This window comes from Elaeis guineensis, chromosome 8, assembly GCF_000442705.2.
Source record: "Elaeis guineensis isolate ETL-2024a chromosome 8, EG11, whole genome shotgun sequence".
Taxonomy (NCBI): Eukaryota; Viridiplantae; Streptophyta; class Magnoliopsida; order Arecales; family Arecaceae; genus Elaeis; species Elaeis guineensis.
The window spans coordinates 4,746,533-4,768,180 of record NC_026000.2 but is presented as its reverse complement, the minus strand read 5'-3'; the positions used below and the strand labels follow the sequence as shown (position 1 = coordinate 4,768,180).

The window sequence follows — 21,648 nt, the reverse complement described above, 5'->3', positions numbered from 1 at the left end:
ATTGAATCAATATCACTATTTCTAGTCATCGAAATTTTCTTACTCAAACCCTCAAACTCTTAAATATTCTAATTCTTGAAGTAAATTTTATCATTAAGTCATTCCATAATAAAAATCAATAACTCAAAAATTGATCTAAATCAAAACTATATTTTTCTTATAATCAAAATCAATGTCTCTATTCTAAGTAAGTATATCAATTTGCTTTATCTAAACATTCATTACTCTTAATTAATCGATTCATTATCAAATTAAATTATAAATAACTCCAATCTATCTTTTGTAGAACAATCATCAATATCAATAGATAATCTCAATCTTTTTCATTTAGTCAGAGAAATAATAATAATCAAAAGAGTTCAAACTTCAAATTTTATTATATCCTGGAGCTAAATATTTGAGTATAATAATTTAAGATCAAAATCATCATTCGATAAACGATCTCAAATTCTTTCTAATAAATAGAGAATTTAAAATTTAATTTTAGGATAAAAAAATTTATCTCTAAATATTCTAAATCTAAAATCAAAAATCAAGGATCCACTCATCCTAAAATTAGGATGCTAAATATTTTTGTAGCATAGTAGGTGGAAGCACTACTTATCACATTAGGATATCTAAAATAATTCAAAATTTTTAAAATATTATTCTTTCTAATATCAATAAATTTCTTGTATCAAACTATATCATCTATCATAATTCTTTGACTCAAAGAATCAACATTCCTGACTTACTCAAAGTAATCCAGATTACCATGCTTCCGCTGCGCACTCTGATCTAACAATCAAAATTTCTTAGGTTCACCAAAAAAAAATTTGATCAAATTATTTCTTTATCTTATCAATAGAAGAGATCTAAAATTTTAAATTTCAATTGAAGTCAAAGATTAACTTTCGATTCTCATTCATACTTTTACTGGTGTACAATAATCTTGATTAACCCTTGAGTCCAATATCATATTTAAACCATCATATAGATTTACTATAATCAATATGAATCAAATCTTAATTCTCATATCAATTCAATTCGATAATTTTCAAACCAAAAATCTTTATAAGTCAAATCAACGAGAAAATCCTTCGATGCTCCACCAAATTTGGACATAATCAGAATATATAAGAATTTAAATTATTATTTTTTTTTTAAAATTTCTATCATCAGGATCTTCAATATCTATCAAATATCCTTTCATAACAATCATACAAGCTTCAAAAAATCAAATCTCATTTAATAGTAGATTCAATTAGGGACCTCGTTAACAAAAGTAAAAGAACTCCATATCAATTTCTAAATCCAAAAATTCTAAATTGTAAATTCACATGGATCCCTTAATCTGAAATAAATATAAATCAGATCTTTTATCTTAATCTAAAGATATCAATTTTTCATTAACAATCTCAACAATAATATCAGAAAATCTCTTGATCAACTTAGATACGAAATCTTTAAATTAAAATTTCATACACATCATGTAGTCTCCAAGAGACATAATAAGATTTATTATCTAGATCTAAGGATGATGATTAAAGATTTCAGTACGATGAATATTTTACAATCTCATAATCATTTCATCCGTAAAAAATAAGTTTCTTTGCAATATCCTCAAATATGCATTCATCCTAATATGCCACTTTATATATGATCCACATACCAAGTTCAATTTCGATAAATATTCCAATCAAGCATCATAAGAGACTTTCTTAGTCCATCTGGAAAATATTTTATCATCAAATCTTTATCTTGTCAATAATAGTCAACTTCTCAACTAAAAGTAATATCATAGTATTATTCTCACATCGAATTTGAACTTACAATTCACTTGAATAACCTATGATCAAATTAATAACCATAATGTACAATAAAATTTTATGTCAATCCTTTTGTGATTACTTTCGATCAAGATCTAACTAATCATATCATGATCTATAGATTATCCATCATATTTCAAACTCCATATGTCATAATCTTTATGATCCTTTTATACATAATCTCAATATTTAATCAAAATTTTAAATATTTCTCCCACTACAATCATCAAAGATCTACACTATAATGTCCCTAGTGTCTATCCACTTATACCCATTCTATATCTAATTCTATGTTTCATAATTCATCCATTTATGCTCTGATACCACTTTAATTGTCACGCCCCGATCCGAGATTGTGAATCGAGGGTCATGGCAACCGCCGCATACTCATAGAAAACTCTTTCCATAAGCATGCAAGGCATCTTATCATGCTATCCTAAAACAACAGTGGAATAATTAGTCAACAATTTAAATCTAAAATATAATGATCTAAATTTTTTCTTTAATATCTCAATAAATTCAACAATGATTCATAGGCCTTACATCAAATTCAATAAGACTTTCAACTGAAAATAAAAGTATAGAGATTCTGCTTCTGATCACTCTTCCATTCATATCTTGTATCATCTTAATTCCTCAACATCTATAAAAATAGTAAAATAGGAGGTAATGAGCTAGACAGCCCAGTAAGCAATGATCACTTCTCAACAGATTTTATCAGGTATTTAAGTAAATAATTATTTATAAAAATAAGTATATAGAGTTCATCAATTCGAAAATAATTTCAATTATGCAACATAATTCATGCCAATTTCATTTCTTTTTCGAAAATTCAAGTTTCTTTCCAGATTTCAATTTCTTTCGTTCTTAAATTCTTTTCGTCAACCGTGAGCTATGACCAATTTTTCCTGTGGAGGGTCATAACACCGCGTATCTTCTTGCGGTGAGCTGCGAATCATCTGGCAGCAAAGTCCTTCGGAACCGCTGGTCTCTCTGCGGTTTGTCGCTGGTCTCTCTGGTGACGTAAACCCTCAGGACAAATCAATTGCCAACGTATATGCCCATTGGCAGGGTCCTTTACATAGTCAGGTTGTCAATTCATAATGTTTCTTATATCATAATTCTTCTTAAATCATATTTCATATCCTAATTTCGATAATAAAATATATAATCATGTAATATCGAAATCAATCAATATAATGCATCATAGAATCAATATGTTTAATCATGCTTCATCATAACATTTCAAATAAGATATTTTCATAACAAAATACCATTCTTCCAATTCATGCATCGTTTCACAAATCATGTCAGAAAAATATATTATAATTTATCGATAAATCTAAAAAAAGTGAAACATTACTTACCTCGAACGCATTCCAATAAATCCACATAATTCTATAAATTTTCTTTCAAAAGTTCTATTCGTAGATCATATCGCGATATCCCATGATCAAACATCCACAATCCTATACAGAATCAATTTCAATAATTAGAAAGAATAAGAATACCATATTTCAACAGTTTAGATTGGGTCCGATCATCTAATTTTATCTAATCAAAATCTAATTAGGACCTAAACGATCCAAAGTTTGACTATCAGATCAAATCGGATTCGAAGTGATAGGACCGAGGTTTCTTCATCGATTTCATAAAATCAAGTAGAGAGAGACAATTAGAAGAGAAGAATTCATGAGGTACAATTCAAATTGATCAGGTGATACAATCCAACATTACGATTGGTCCAATATCTCGATTGGTAAAATTAATCATGATCAAATCAAGTTATGGCTAGATCGAAATCATGATGATCAAATCTAAAGATTCATGGTCTGATCAAGGTGGGTGCCAGTACGCTTTTGACAATCATGGATCAGGATTCTTCATTAGAATCAATCAAGACTATTAAAAAAAATTTTTCATTCACTAACTTTTTAGAGAGAGAATCAATCAGAGAGAGAATATTTTAGAGAGAAAAATTTAGAGAGAGAAAATTCTAGAGAGAGAAAACTCATCTTGAATTCTTCAGACAATATGATTCAACAAATTCGATCGATCAGATCAAATCATGTTAAGATTATCATGTGGACAATTCAATAAAATCATGAGAAATAAAATCTAAAAATACTGATCTGATCAAAGTGGATGTCGGTGTACCGTCCGACGATCACAGATCAAAAATCATCACGAGGATCATTTAAATTCATCATCATTCTTCTCAAAATTTTAAAAATCTTAGGAGAGAGAAATAATCTAGAGAGAGGATTTTAGAGAGAGAAAGTCAATTCTAGAGAGAGAAAATACTAGTTCAGGCTGAAGGGAGAGAGGGAAGAGAGAGAAACTCTCTTTCTCATATTTTATTATTTATATCATTATTTATTAATTAATTATTTTATTTTTCTTTCTTCTTTTCTTTCTCTCTTTTTTTTTTTCTTTTTTTCTTCACGGAAGAGAGAGGAGAAAATCCTATTTATTATTATTATATTATTATTATTTTTTTCTTCTTTTTTTCTTTTCTTTTCTTTTCCTTCTTTTTCTTTTTTTTTTCTTTTTCTTTTCTTTTCCTTCTTTTTCTTTTCTTTTTTCTTTTCTTTTCCTTCTTCTTCTTCTTTCTTCTTCGGGCTCTTCCCTGGCCGAAACAGGGGACCGACAAGTCCCCTCCTTGAGTTCCGACCGGCGGCGCAGCCGCGTGGGGCGGCCGTCGGCAGGAGGGGGGCGACTCGCCCCCGAATGAGCCCAAACCGGTGGCCGGCGACGACCACCGGCACCCAAGAAAAATCAAAAGAAACCGAACCCCCTTTTTCATGAAAATCCGACGACTCTGGTCGCCGGTGAACATGCATACTGACACGGGAAGGAAGGGGGAGAAGAGAGGAAGGGGAGGAGGCTTACCTCGACGCCGGCGAGGCTTTTCCGGCGAGCAATTGGATGGGCACAGGTCGGTCTTCCGCGGTGGATTTTCCGACGATCTCTACCATTTTGCCCCAGGATTTCTCGATGAGAGGGAGAGAGGAGGGTTCTCCTCCTTAAATAGGCCGGAAGGAGCTCTTTCCGACTCCGATTGGGAGCCGGCGAGAGGAGGAAGAAACTCCCTGGATCTCCCCTTTTTTCTTTCTTTTTTTTTCGTTTTGGGCTTTGGTGGGCTGGGATTCTTATTCGGGCCGGGCCATCACAATATATCATAAATATAATATATAATATTAAATATAATATAGTATCAGATATATAATATTCATATAATATATTAATAGTGTATTCATATACTAATTTATTTTGTTAGATTGGGAGATATTTTTGTTCTTGTATTTCAGCCTAAGATTACTATTCGAAGGTGATCTTGGATTCCCAACCTCAAGAATGAATATTCCTTCATTAAGTTGGAGGGTGATTTATCGAGTATAGATAATTTGAGATCTGTGTAATAATCTCATTATCTCCATTCATATAATCTTGGATCTTAGATGAATCATCCCATACCAAATATCCTCTTAGTGATGTAAAATTTAATTTAATATTACAACTTTGTATGTAGGACTTTAGAATCGGGCAAGCCAATATATAAACTGGGCATGACAAAAGACATCCCACCCAAAGAAAAAAAAGATGCAAGTAATGCTAAGGAAATGCAAGCTTTTATTCTCCTAGAACACTTTAGACTGCATTTTGCATCATTGCTAAAATTTTTATTTATACTTTTTAAGATTTGTTGATAACCAGGACCTGCAATATGGCTAGAGATGAAAGAGAGCTTGATGTTGGATTGTGAGTCACAAGGGAGCGGCAAAAAAAAAGAGAGGGAGATAGGGCCGAAGATGGTGAGGGTTAGCTCGGCAATAGATGGAGAGGTGATCGATAAGGTTTGAGAAAATGACATAATCGCATAGGGATAATAGGGTTGTGGGCGAGATTATAGACAAGAAGAGAGGTTGAGAAAAGAGAGGGTGAAAATCAATTAAAAAAAGTAAAAGTGAAAATAAAAATAGTATAGCGAAGCATATTTTCTATATCGCATTCCATATTTTATTTATAAAAGAAAAAAAAAAATATCAAATTAGATATATTTTTTTTTCTTTTAAGGTTGGGGGAGGGACAGAAAAGGAGATCACAGGACATCTAGTTTTTATTGAATTGAATGAAAAGAAAATTTATTCTCCGTAGTTTTTTATTTCTATCCAATGAAACACATGGGCAATTTTCTAAAACTACATTTCAAGCTTGCCACTTCCTACGAATTAAACATATGCTCAGCGATTGCTATGCTTGCTCGTAGCTTTTTCCTGTAAAGAAGGCATGTAGTTCATTCAACTCTTCAGAAGCTCGCCTAGAAAAGTTAATAAATTAAAATTAAAAATTTTAACAATAAAATGAAAAAGTAATTTATAATATGATGATATGATCTAAGGGTGATAAAATCAACTCGATCCAATGGATATGCATCATATCTAAATCGATCAAACCTGAAAAATAAATTTGATCGAATTTGGATAAAATCCAAAAACTGTAGCACGGATATGGATAGGATATGAGTAGCACTGTTTTCTATCCAAATCCGAACTCGAATCCGAATCAAACCTACGGATATGAATAATACTCGAATCCATATTCGAATATATATGTTTATAATTCTGTTTTGGTAATTCTGTTTTGGTTGATAATATATATAAATTATTTTGGTTATTTATATATTCTATGTTGAATTGTAATTCTATTTATGTTTGATTTCTATAATCTGTACTTATAAATTATGTTCTATATTGAATTAGTAATTTTTTTTGATTGATAATATGCATAAAATTATTTTGATTTTTTTTTTTTGTATGAGATAGACATAGGACAGATATGGGTTGGGTATGGAGAAATAGATTATCCATGGATATCTCCGAATCCATTGGATATGGAGATGGATATCTCTTTTCTTATCCGATCAGATATCGGATAGAATTTGAGTATAGGATATTAAGTTCGGTTTGAAGATGGATAGTACAATATCCGATCCAAATTCTACCCATTACCATCCCTAACATGGTCTTTGTTCGTATTTATTTATTTATATGAATTTTTTTTTTTTTTGTAGATCATTGGAGAGAGGTCTTTGGTCGGCCTATCATGGTCCAACTCCTTATTTTGTGCTATAAAAAATAAAAAATATATATATATATATATATATATATATTAATATTTTTTATATATGCGGCCGGAGCGGGATGGGTTTGGCATAAACCGGCATCTGCCCCATACCCCACGGGGGAGTTATAAGATTTTTTATCCGCCTCGTCCCATGATCCATGTAGCTCAGGTTGAATTTGTGAGTTGGTAAACTAATTGCCATCCCTAATATGGATTTCCTGTCAACGTTGTTTGTTAGAAATGTCACTCATATGGCCATTACTATATCATCCTAGTTTCGATGCGCACCTAAGTGTGCGTGAGAGAGAGAGAGAGAGAGAGATTTTCCATTGATGTCCCCCTGTGATCCATATAAATTCTTCAGTAAAATACGACAAGTCTTGAGTTTGTTGTTGGACATGTGGCTCATGGGCCCATGTCATCCTGATTCCGATGCGAATCTCGGAGAGAGAGAGAGAGAGATTTTCCATTGATATCTCTCTGCCATCCATATAAATTCTTCAGTAAAATAAGACAAGCCTTGAGTTTGCTAGAGAGAGAAAGAGAGAGATGGATTTTCCTCTGATATGCTGTATCTTCCCGCATGCCACTAGAACGCTCCACCACGAAGGAGGTCATCTATTCCACTATTCTATTTGCACATGGATAGCTAAAGGATATGCAAATGCCGCCATGACTCCAAATATATATGAGTAAAGGATGACCGTCCGTTGAACCTCAAAAGCTATCCAATCATTATTGAAGGGTCTCCTTCAAAGAGAATGTAGTTGAATGAACAAAAATTATTTAGGATGACACTACAAGCCATGGGTGGATCTAGTTTCATGCTAGATTTTTTTTTTTCTGATCTTAAAGAAAAAATTTAAAAATCAAAAAGAGATTAAATTTCTTCGACTAACGGAGTCCGTTAGTTCATAACTGAAACAACAAAAAAAATATATAAATACATATTTAAGAGAGACCTTTCATGATCGTTTATATCCTCTATCTTCCTAATTAAGTCTTTTCATCTATTATGTTCATCATCAAGTTATTTCTTCTATCCGTAAAGTCTTCCTTCCGAGTCTTTTTCTTCTCTTTCAAACTCTATGCACATCTCTTCTATATATCCATGAGGTTTTTTTCGAGCATTTCTTTCTCCTCTTCCAAATTTCTCTTCTTTTATAATATCTTTGTATCTAAAAGTTTACAGAAACTATGTATCATTTTATCTATAAGTATGTATTGGGTATTGGATAAATATTTTATTAGGTGTGTATCAACTAGCCATATATTATATACTGGTGGATACTAAGTTCAATAAACTATATATTAATTTATCTATAGGTGCGTATTAAATCATTGCTGGATGTATATCAAAAAAGCCTACAGTATGTATTAGTAAGCCATTTATTTATGTGCTGTATACTGATAAGTTTTATGTTCTGAAAATTGTTATTGCTTTACTCAGAGGTGTGTATTTGGATGTTGAATGAATATTTTGCTAAGTGTATATCAAGTAGTCATATACTGTGTACCGATGAATACTATGTTTGATAAATTATATATTAATTTCTTTACATATGTATGAAGTCGTTACTAGGTATATATTAAAAAAACTTATAGTATGTATCATCTAGATGTATATCTAGTGTATATCATATGATCATTCATATGTATCACTAAAAAGTATGTACTAAAAATGAAGAAAAAAGATAATGTCTTAATTATAAAACTAATAACTCTGTTAGTAGAAATTTTTTTTTTAATTTTTAAATTTATTTTTTAAATTAATATTAAAAAAAATATGGCAAATTATAAAACCCATTCCATATGATATTTTATAGTGCCCACCCCATATGATTTTTGCTCGTGGTTGAATATATACATCGGGATTATTGTAATGTGTGCCGCTTGAATGTCCATGTAGAGTAGAAGACTTTACCCTTGCGATCCTCTAATGAGCAAAAAGATGCTGCTACAACGCCTTACCAATGCATGGAATTTTGGCACATTTGAATATAGTATTTCCATAAATATGGTGGGTTGGTAGGGATAGATCACAACTCACAAGAGATGGCCACTTGGAATTTATTATTTCTCCTTCCATGTCTCCACAGAGTTACCTGAGTTTAAAATGTAGCATGAAACCAGAGATAGAAATAATCCCACTTTCTAGATGAGAATAATCAGAACCCGAGTCCCAACATTTTTTACAGGTTTTGGCTACTTGACTGTGGCAAGATCTAGTGAATTTATGTCGTGCCCTTGATATTAGTTTCATTTTTATAATATTATTTATGAATGAGAAGCTATTTAATTATGTAGCACGAGTTTTAAAACAAAAATATAATATGTACCACCATATACTGCAACTGTAGTTTGAACTTTGTACACCAAACAAATGCTAGTAGTTTTTAGCTCCAACTGGCTGATCTATAGTTAATAAAAGTTAAGATTAAATAATCGGATATTGTTCGCGATGCATCTGAGTTAGATCCAGCGTTCTAAGAATCAAGATGCAACTTTGGGTGTCTGAGAATACAATATTACACATAAACTTTCAGGAGTGTATGACAAAGACAAACAAGACTATTCCCTTTTTCCCCAAGCTGCAAAAGAAAATGTTAAGGCGTCAAATTTTAGTGTTGAAAGGAGGGCTCAGCCTCTGAAAAACTAATCAATCTCTTTACAAGCCTACTTGGAAGTGGATCTCTTCTGAAATTTTCTCCATCATTCATTTTATTATTTTGTAAATAAAGATGGAGTTCTTGTCCAATGGCTCGTTCCATTTGGAAATCTCTAGTATCATGCGAATTCAAAATTTTCATTTGGTGGTGGCATGTGTTATTGATCACACGGGATCTATTCTATGGATGAGTATAAAAAGATATTCTTTCTAAATTTTTAGACATTTTATTTTTAGATGCTTATGGATGTATTGACCCTAGATCAAATTAATGGTTCCGGTTTACGAGGAAAAAAATTGCACACTGATTAAGTTCTTAACATAGAAGGATATGTTAAGAAGTTCTCTTCAGCTCAATCACTGATCTTCCAGATTCTTCACCAGCTCAAAGAGTGGCAGCTTGACTGAGCTTGACTTGACTGATGGCTTCTTCTGTTGCTGCCTCAGGCTCCTAAAAACTGACCGAGCCACTTGATAGGCCACCCCTTGAGCTGGTTGGATTTTCATTTTAATCCATGTTCCCAATTCTCTTTGTGAGACGATGATGCGCCTGGGAATTTATTTCTTTGACACCTACTGCTTGAGAATGCTTTAAGCCTGCTTCTGAGTCTCTCTTCCTATGCTTCCTTTGCATCAACTTGATCCAAGTATGAAGGTGGAAGTCTTCTTTTTGCTGCCTGTTTGTGAGACAATGATGGGGATTTGCAGCTCTGGGTAGCATCTGCTGCTTCTGTTTTTCTTCTGAGTATCTAGTACTTTTCTTATCTTTATTCAAGGAGTACTTTTTACACTTTCAGTTCCAGTGAAGGCTTTCATTTTTTTTTTCCTTCCTCTTCAATAACCCTATAGTGTTGGGGCCTTTTGATCCTTCTAATTGTACATTCCCTAATCCCCTCTCCTCTTTGGGACGTGCTTTTGTATGTACATATTTTTTTATCAATAAAATTTGGTGACTAATGGGACTACCTTCCCATTAGTCTCCTCTCATCAAAAACAAAAAAACAAAAACAAAAACATACATAGAAGGATATGTGTTTTTTTTTTTTTTTTCCTATCCTTTATGCTTGGGGACCTGACTCCATGGATGCCATTTCTCTTCTGCAATACGAAACTCCGTCAGACCTAGACGCATTTTCAGATGGCGAAGAATATATTTTTTTAAAGATCTCTGTATGTGGTCATCCGAAAATAGATCTACCGCGGTACTGCGATCATCTTGGACGCTTTTTATTCATCGCAGTGGCTTGAAGTGTTTTGGAAAAGCAGTAACAATTGGGTGTTTCTTAACAAGTCCCAAAATCACCCAATCGTGCTCAAAAAAGCATCGTTTTTATCCTTATCCTGGCACTTTATTCTGCGAAAACGTTACTTTTCTTCTCCTTCTAGCAAACTTGCAATTTTTCTCCTTCCTCTTCCGAGTTGTCCATTTTAATCTTTATATATACATATAGCATTAAATAAAAAGGAAATAAGAAAAGATTCTAGCAAATTAAAAAGGAAAAAAAAAAACTATGGAGACTGGCCTCGCACGGTCCCCGTTTTCCTCATTTCGGGAAACACTGTAGACATGAACCAGCCAACAACTCCTAGGTGTCCCGAATGCTGCCTTTCACCGATCTCAATCGTCGTACTCTCTATATTCAGCTCTCAACAGCCGGTCTCTTCCATCGCCAATTCCTCATCACATCACTTCCCTTGTCCCTTCCACTCCCCACTTTACCAAACTCCCATCTGATCACCTCTCCCCACCCACCTCGCATACCTTCAGGTCCTTTACCAAGTCTCCCCTTCACCATTCCTGGCTCTTTCTGCATTAGACTTGGTCTGGACAGTGAGAGCAATAATTTGTTCCATTGTTTTGGTTTGAAATCTTAGAGCTGTTTTCCAATTTGGTGATAAGAGAGGCTGCTAGAATGACAAACAGGCTGTTAGGCATCGCCACCCAGGTCATGCTAATGGCCATTATTATCTCAGTCACGCTCTTCTTCGTTGGCCTAGGTGTCCTGGTGGTTCTTCACGTACGTACCGTAGGCAGGGCTTTCCAGAGACGGTTCCTTACCATCTCCAGGGAAGAGAGGTGCGGCGCCAGCAATATTGGTTTATCCCCAGATGAGTTGGAGAAGCTCCCCTGCTATGATTTCGATACCGCCGGAGAGCAGGGGAGCAGCGGTTCGGTCGACTGCGCCGTGTGCTTGGAGAGCTTTCAGGTGGGTGATAGGTGCAGATTGCTGCCTTTGTGCAAGCACAGCTTCCATGCAGAGTGTGTGGATTCTTGGCTGCGAACAACTCCGATTTGCCCGATTTGCCGGACTGTGGTCGATCGCCGGAAGGGCGGCAGTGACTTCAAGGACCAACAGGACCGGTTTGCCAGTGGCGTGGTGATGGATTTCCGGTGAGTGCTGATCCATCTCGTTTTTGAGTTGCACTTTGGAATGGTTAATTCAGTAGGTGCTGCAAGTTTGTACGATCTGATGCATGGTCAATAAAATGTGAGCTTTCTAGTTTTATTGTATAAAAATGTTCGATTTAGTGATTACTTATGTGGTTGAGTTCACTATCTGAAGCTTTAGAGGACTGCAAAATCTCTAACTTCTTAAAAGTTTTGGTTAATTTGGCTATATGATGATTGAAGTGCTATGTGATTGTTTCTTTAAGTTTCTGCTTTAGGCTAGGAGTTTAGTGGAACTTGCTGCCAGTAGTGAAAACTGTTTGCAAAACTCTTCCTAAGGTTTTTTAGATTCCAGATGAAGGGATAAGAGGGAAGATATCTGATTCTTGATTGACCTGTGCTACGTTTAGCTTAGCCATGGAACAAACAAGATGCTTCGTTCTCCTCTCTCTCTTCCAGTAGATGCCCTGATAGATCTGCAGTAGAGTTCTCATTTGATCAAGAGTTGGAAACTGAGCTATCATCCCTCTGCTGTTAAGCTAATGAACTTTGTAAAGAAAGGCAGTCTGATGGCTCTTTTTTTGCATACTCTAAGCCAAGTTCTCATCGAGATGATCCCTTGAAGGCCTTTATAGCATTACCTTTTCGTACCCTTTTTATTCAAAGGAAAAGGAGGGTTTAACCGTTTAAGTCCACTAGTGGTTCATTGGCAACTGACGACCTACAAAAGTACAAGTACGTATTGGCAAAAGTGTACAATGTGCATCATTATAATGAAACAACGAAATTTTTCTGTGCATCATTACATGAAGCTTGTCCTTTGAATAAACGAAGTGTCAAATTATCCTATTTTGTACTTACCAAAAAAAAAAAAATATCCTACCTTGTCCTTGATGTCTTGCATCAGCTTTCCATGCTAGTGTTGGACGGTCTTGGATTCACCTAAACACTCGGGTGTTTGTTTTATCAACAAAATATGGAACGAAGGTTCACATTTTGAAATCCAAAAAGATTTCTTTCATTTATTGGTTACTCTGCTTGAGCTTGTTTAAACAGGATGAACCACTGAATCCAAAGAAAAGTTTCTTTGGACGAGTTTCTGTATTTCTTCATTTAGATTCCAAGTATGGCGCATCGACATTGTTTTTTTTTTTCATGCGAAATGGTGTTGGCATTGTTTAATCCTTTATGAAGGCTTTACAGTTTCCATCAAGGAAAGAACTAACTCTTTACCAAAAAAAAAAAAAAAAATGGAAAGAACTAACTGAAATGACAGACTGGATGTGACAAACTTAGCCCCCCTTGACATAATAATGGGTGAGCGAGTATATGATCAAATAAGACAACTAAGAAGGAACCCGAGGAACAGATCTCATTGACAACCTTGAAACAATCCTCTCTTCTTTTTTTTTTTTGTGAAGGGACAACCTTGAAACAATATTGATAGTACTGAAAAGCAGAGGTAATCAACAGAATATCAAAAAATATAAGTGATAGAACTTCTGATAGTGTTATAAGATCCTGTATTCCTGTGATTCCCCAAGAAAAGAAATAAAAACGAGACATAGAGCAACAAAGATTTAGTGAAGCGGAAGTTGTAGCGTAGTAGGTAATCATCTTTGACCATGTTCCTTCATCAAATGCTTTACGAGCAGCAGAGACAGCTTAATTGGTTGACGTCCTCAACATCCTCTTAAGCAACATATGTAATCACTTCTCCATTTCGTAGCAATATTACCAAGAAGAAGAGAAATAAGAGCAACCTATATATTTTAACCACAAGACGATCAAAAGTTGATTAACCACACAAATATTAGAAGTAAGCGAGTAAATAGGAGCATCATACAGGAAACTCCAAAAGCCAAGGACACAAGTGATGTCATAGGAGGGAAGAAGGTTATGTAAAAACTTGATACAATTCAATAAGATTTAATAAGCTGATGCAGAGCGCTAACTTGATGCAATTCAATACAAATATATAAATTGATCTCATCCTCCACATCTAACTATGATTGCAAAACGTTAAGATGGGCGACATAGAAGTGCTAATTTGGTTGACGACAATGCCACCTCTTACTGATTTGGAGAAAAGACTTATTCTTAGTTTGATAGAAGACAAATTTAAATGACACAAAAGTACTTATCATGATGTCCAGTATTTCCAGTTACAAATGAGAAATCTGAAATGGGTTATAAATATTGACTTATATGCCTCCTTTTGATAGGGGACAGAATTCTGCGGTGACACTTCCTTGTTCTTAATAGATATAATTAATTCTAGAATAAAGCATACTAATTCTTAAACCGTATTTGCATATAAAACGTTCTTAAAGAATGAACACTGCCATGACTAATTATCCCATCGCTTCATTCGGAATAACTAATTATCCCAGCCCGTCTCATTTTCATGCCTCGGGGAATATTTTTGGATTAATAGCTTTTTTTTACATTAAAAAAAAAAAGAAATTGAGACAAGGGACTTGATTTCCCAGACATCATGGCCTCTGCCAAACCTCGACCCATTTAACCCAAAGCCTTCTAGACAGCGTGGCCCAAAATTTTAGGCTCAGTGGGCCGGGCCGGGCATGAATTTAAGGAGAGGCGGAAGATGATGAGCTTGACATGTTGGCGTGGGTAAAGACACCAAAACACAACTGCCTGGCTTGGGACTCTGAAATCTAAATCCAAGGGTGCTCGGCCAGAGAGCTTGCCACTTCGTAGCTAAGTGTCTGGTTAATGATGTTAGCCTACTTGAAATGATTATTTTGTTCCATAATTTCAAGTTTTAGAAAAATATTTTTATACATTTCAAGAATTTCATTTGTTGCCTTCAATTTCCACACTCCTTCCAACTAACAGAGTTCTCTCGCAGGTCGCATAAATTTAGGATTCTAAGGTTACACTAGATGATTCAGCATTAAGCACTCTTTTTGATCGAAGAAAATTTCATTCTTATTCTGATTCTTAAAAAAAATAAAAAATATCTTAATTATTCAAAATCCAATATTTATCCTCCTTTAGTATTTAATTTCTATTCCAAATCTGATTTCCATCATAAAATAAATACATCAGAATATATGACCATTTAATTCTCATTTCAATCCATTTTTATCTACGAGACTCTCTGGCAATTAAATTCAGCAATTCTTTTAATGATGAGTTGGTACATGAAAACATCTATAGCATATCTACCACCTGTCTCAAGATTCAATAATCCAAATTCAATGGAGAGATTTTTTACCTATTTATGATTAATTTTAAAAAAATTATCAAAATAATGTCAAGCTCAAATTATTTACAGAAATACTGTTCAAATGAAAGTCGTCTTTTGAAAGAGTGACTTTCTTTGCCAACTCACCAACCTAACCGCTAGCTGGAGGCCAACTGGATGAGAAAAATAAGTCGTCTTTTGATAAGGCGGCTTTATAAGTCGCCCTTTGATAGGGCGACTATCCCCTTTCTTTATTTTAAGTTAATATCCTCATTTATTTTATTCTTTATTAACTGTAAAATATAAATATAAATAAACAAATATCCTCCTATTTGAAATCAATAAAAATATCAAAAAAGTCAAAACTTGAATTTTAGTTCAAATTTTTTCCAAATCCGAAACTTTTAAAATTTTTCTTCTTCAGAACGAATAGGTTAAAAGGTCTCAAAATTCATTAAAAATTATTTTGTGACTCCCTAACATCTAAAGATCAATAATCATCAATTTTAGTTTCAAGAAAATATATATTTTATATAGCCCTCTGTGCTAGTTTCCTAACTTAGAAAATTTTTAAGATCTGTAACGGCAGATAATTACAAATTATGTCCAACTGACTTCAACAAATTTTGGCAAGATAAGTTTAATTCAAAGTAGTTTATAATTCAATCTTTGATTCAAAATAGTTTAAATTAAACTTATCTTGCCAAAATTTATTGAAGTCAGGATTATCTGCCGTTACAAATCCTAAAAAATTTTTAAGTCAGAAAACTAGCACCTATATATGGAGGGCTATATTTTATATATTTTTTTTGAAATCAAAATTGATGATAATTGATCCTTGGATGTTAGTAAGTCACAAAATAATTTTTAATAAATTTTGAAACCCTTTAACCTATTCGTTCTGAAGAAGGAAAGTTTTAAAAGTTTCAGGTTTGAAAAAAATTTGAGCTAAAACCCAAATTTTGACTCTTATTCTTAAGAATTTTAATTTTTTTGATATTTTTATTGATTCCAAATAAGAGGGTATTTACTTATTTACATTTATGTTTTAAAGTTAATGGACATTAGCTTAAATAAAGAAATGTAAATAAGACACAAAAAGAAAGGGACAAGATAAGACACAGAAAGAAAGGGATACAGAGACACAAATGTAGGCACCTACATGAGGATGTAGGAGCCTACATCCAGGTCCTACATCCGGGACAACATCCCGGATGTAGGCGCCTACGTCCGACATAGATGTAGGCACCTACATAAGGATGTAGGCGCCTACATCCGGGACAACATCCGATGGGGAGGGAGGTGGAGGCTCGCTCACTCTCTATGATAGAGATGCATCATCTACGGGGAGATCGAAGTTCGAGAAGCTAAAGTATGAGGTGTACTGGGCATACGAAGAGGTACTCAAATCATCCATCGATGGCACAGTCTGAAATCGTCTATCCTCTGAGACAACTCACATAGTATCAACAAGACCGTCCATAGTATCGGCAAGTGCTCGATCCTTGCATCCAACAGTGACCGAATGAAATCCACTCTTTGCTGTATGATATAGCGACGTGATCCTCTGAAACTGTCAGAAAAATAAATATTATTCATAAATATACTAATAACAATATAACAAAATCAGATGAAAGTAAAATATACTTATTACAATATCCATCATGCCATTCGAAGCACGAACCTCATCTCGGGACGCTCACTCATCAATGACGAGATGAATCATCTAGTGATGCTCCTGTATCACTGTAATATGGATCATAATAATCCATCATGAAAAGCATGGGTGGACCAGCCACAATCAAATCCTCCCGTCGCTCCAATGCGTCAATATACTCTCGATGCTTTCGAACCCAATCATACGATGTCGCCCTCATCAATCCAAATGGTGGAGAGCATCTCAAGTGTCACATGATGGGGGCACGTCCTGATACATGCCAAACTGTCGCATCACGTGTTCCGGATAATAGATCTCCATGATATCAAAGCAAATGAGAGGTGTGCGTGTCCTCCATACATACTGATCTGATCGACATATCTCGGGCAATGCAGTCAATATCTCTGATGTGTAAGGGACCCACAACATCTGATTATCACACTGCTGATCTAGCTGATCCCTATAATATATAACTGTGTGCAGCACCAAATTACTAGCACCAGTCTGTTGAGTCCTCCATCTGTCCAAAACAAAGCCACTATGTTATTATATGAAAACATGCAGTCATTTATCATGTAAAATCAGTGCTACTGGTTGCATACCTGCACTCTAGTGAATCAGTCTGATCATGCTGTACGCCACCAAATAAACCCTCAAAACCAGCGTCATCTACATCTAATGGACATGTCCTGCTATATCACCTCCCGCTGCTGGCTGGTGGGCTCCTACTCTGAGAAGCACCCGATCTGACCATCCGACGTGTAAATGCTCCCAGATCCAAAGTTGAAGCAATACCAATGACCCTGCTATCTCATGTGCATCTGATCTACTAGTCCTACAAAGCTCATGATACAAGAAGGCTAACATACCGCTGTCCCAACTTTACTGCCCACATGCATCGAGATCACATAGCAGAGGTGGCCGCCATATGAAGATACTCTACAATCCTCTGATGTGGCCGCCAGACGTGCATCGCGGTGGAGCCTCTATGTCTATAGCACAGAGGCCCCATATCTTCTCCAGAATATATACTATTACTATGATGTAGAGTCTGGAGATAGAGCACGATAGAGTCAATCAGCCTCGGATGTACGTTGGAGTCTGAACCAGCCATGTCTAAAGTGCAAAATGTAAAGACAAGTGTATGAAAAAGATAGTAAGAATATTAAATAGCCAATATTAACAATATGATCATTTCGTATATTTTTTTGAGCATTTATATAATATGATTACATAATCAAAATAGTTTAAAAAGAACACAAGTATTACATAAAGATAGATCACATAAAAAGTAGAGATAAATCAATATCGTTGGAGATATCAATGCCGATTATGCCCTATCTATTTGCACAATCTGCATCGAACAATATTTTGATGCTCCATTGCATCCATATCATTTCGAATCCTCCTTGACTGTGAACACCCCTTTCTTTGTCTTCTTATGGATGAGTGCGGTATCAATCTCGGTGCAATCCACTCAGACCAATAATGCGGACTCTCTGGAGGATGGAAAGTAAATGCATATAACTGCTCATAATGTGCAATAGTATAACAGTCATCAATGGAAAGTAAATGCATATAACTGCTCATAATGTGCAATAGTATAACAGTCATCAATGAACTGCTTTCAGTCTAAATTCTCGCTGGCACAAACAGCAAACAAGTGGAAGCATGGATAATGCAGTAACTGCCACTTCCTACATATGCATGTGCATGCCCCTAAGTTGATTGTCTATATATAATTAGGTTCATTGGGGCTGTAATGCCTCATCTCAACCGAATCTCATACAAATCCGGTTGATTATTGTACTTAATCACACAATACTTCCTAGACTTTAGCTGCCGTGCATTTAATTTTCGTCTAATCTTATCTGTGAATATCTTGTCGGTCTTCTTTCTTTGTGCTGTAATTGCACATCTGACATTGAACCACTTCGATAAGCGTTCGAAGGAAAGATGAACAAGAGCGATAATGGGCAATGAGCGACCCCCTTCAACACCTTATTGAAACTTTCAAATACATTGATATTCATTATTCCATACCTATATCCACCTATGTCATGCACCAGCGCCCATTTACTCAGATCATCAAGTGGATATATTTTCAGATATTGGAAGCAATTGGGTCATGTTCTCTCAACATGTTGCATGCTTCGATCAAATTTTCAGGATTGATTTTGCTTTGCAGTTTGATGGAAATAAACTAAAAATACAGCATTATGAAATCAACCATTTAAGTTAGCCTCAATATGTCGAAGACATAATCTATGATATCCATATGGTGCTGTCTATCCTACAGATTGATCTGAAACAGCAGTTAATATTTTTTTATGTCGGTCTGAAATTATGTCAATCCCTATACGATCACGTGCCACATAATAGCGCAAACGCCATAAAAATCATGACCAACTACTACGATTTTCGTCTTCACAAATGACAAATGCTAGAGAATAGATACTCCTATTTTTATCTCTTTCCACAGTAATCATGAGAGTACCCTTATATCGACCGTACAGATGTGTTACATCGATACTAATCAAAGGGCGACAGAACTGGAAGCTTTGAATGCATGGACCAAATGTCCAAAAAACTCGATGGAACACCTCTGTGTTTGCCTCTGTTGTAGAAAATTTTACAAAATCTACTACGGTCCCCTCATTGGCACGATAAACTGCAGCTAGCCAAGACCCAATGCATTATAGAACTCTGTCCAATCTCCAAACAGCTTGCCCATAACAAGTTTAGCTATCCACTTCTTTCTATAAGATGCCTTGCACTGTCATGCATCACGTACATAAGCCTGACAAGCTGATATGGATATGAATATCTCTGCTCTAATTGATTCTGTAATGACATCGACAATCATGCGTGCATCAAGCATGAGTGTGGCCCTTTATATACCATAATCTTCCATCGCTGCGTCTTGATCCGAAGGAATGCACAGCGATGCCACTACAAATATCAGACTGTTTACACACGACGCTCCATTTAACTCTATCTGACTCGATGACTTTGAAAGGATGGTAGATGCGAGTGGCATATTATTTTACGACACATTGGACTTATTCTTTCGACCCAAATATCATTCTTTTTCTTAACTCTTCATTCCTACCAAATAATGGATGTTCTGATAAAGCTCCATGAGATGCGGCCTCATCGTCGTCGGATGCATCAACTAGTCCAAATTCAGGAACAAGGGGTGCCTCATGTGGTGGGACATCCTCTTCTGCACTAGATTCTTTATTATCACTACCATCAGACTCTGCATTATTATTATCCTCATCTTCATCATCAGTAGGATTAGGATCATAACTAACAGCGGCTTCATTTTCAAATAAAGTTGTCTCAGCCATTACAGTTTCCAATCCTCTTAATCCGGCACATGTTGTATGTGGCTGATTAAGTGATACAGGATCAGATTCGTGCTCCACGTGCTCCACGATAGCTGCCATATAACAAGGACCGGCATCCGTATCATCAAATACGATGGTGTTATATGAATATTGATATGCAGACTCTATACCTATCATGTACTGAGGACTACTAGTCACGGATACTACTGGTCCACTAATGGTACATATAGGAGTGCATTCATACTGATATCCAGTTTCATCAGCCATTGAAGCTGCATCAGATAGAGAACCATCCATCTCCGATTATACAAGTGGGGCAGATATAGCCTGAGATACACTAACATGCTGTTCATCATCACCTGAAACTCCTATCGTTGCCGGCTCAATAAAAATTTCAACAACTCAAAAAACCTCCTCTGATGGGATGCTCAAGATGATGTTAGTATTCTGATCATCTTCAATAGGTACAGTCAAATACCGTTCAATGGTATGTATCGAAAATTTACATAATAGAAAAACTCCACAGTGATTGGGGTTCCATCTGGTGACAGCATAGCAGACTCGCATAATATATTGTATTACGGTCCACCATTGTCATTTGGATCCTTCCACCATTATAATATGCACCGTTAGCATTATGACTGATCCTCCCATCTCAATAGAAGATAATAGTGACAAGACTTGGATCCATTTTGTTGAAAATTTTATTCGAAATTATTGTGAGAAGTAACTATATGAACATAAAAACAGATGTTCACTAGGAAGGAAGTATTTAATATTTCAAATGACTTTAATAAATGCATCCTATTGTTGTCTACTAGGTAAAGTTAGGACCTATCCCATTCAGAAATTGCATTAATTCTATAGGTAATTATGGTAATCAACCGATACGTAATAGGGGCCGAAAAAAATTTCGACAGTATTTTTTCTTAGTTCTCCCCACACAGCTGAAAATGTGTGAGGAGAACTAAAAGAAAATGCTGTCCAAAATTACCTATAAAATTAATTACAATTCCCAATCTGTCCAAACTGGACAATCAGTTGACTAATGTACATAATTCTTTCATCCGTATAAAAAAATATAATTGTACAGGCATTTTAGAATATATACATTAATCAAAAGATAGGTCTTTGGTTCCATGTAATGCAAAATTTTTAAAAAATATAAACCTAATGGTTGGGTCACGGATTTTGGGCCCAACCATCCAACCATTGTAAAAATAAATTTATAATTCAAATAAAATAATAAATTTTAAAAATTAAAAAAAATAAAAAAAATTGGAGGAATACCGGTGGCAGTACGGAGAGGTACGTCAAGGAGGAGAGGAGACCGGGGTTCTCGTGCGAGAGGAGGGAGGGCCGTCGGAGAGGAGGAGGGGGAGGGCCGCAGAGGATTGAGGTGGGGCATTTGTGTCAGGGATCGAGAGGAACGGCG

At 35.2% G+C, this 21,648-nt stretch overlaps 1 protein-coding gene across 1 annotated transcript; it reads left to right on the top strand.

Annotated features, from left to right (window-relative positions):
- Nucleotides 1–11,438: 11,438 nt before the first annotated feature.
- Nucleotides 11,439–12,196, top strand: LOC105050929 (RING-H2 finger protein ATL14). Its single transcript, XM_029266386.2, has one exon. It carries the CDS (start codon nucleotides 11,517–11,519, stop codon nucleotides 11,997–11,999), a length of 483 nt encoding a protein of 160 aa, XP_029122219.2. The 5' UTR covers nucleotides 11,439–11,516; the 3' UTR covers nucleotides 12,000–12,196.
- Nucleotides 12,197–21,648: the final 9,452 nt, after the last annotated feature.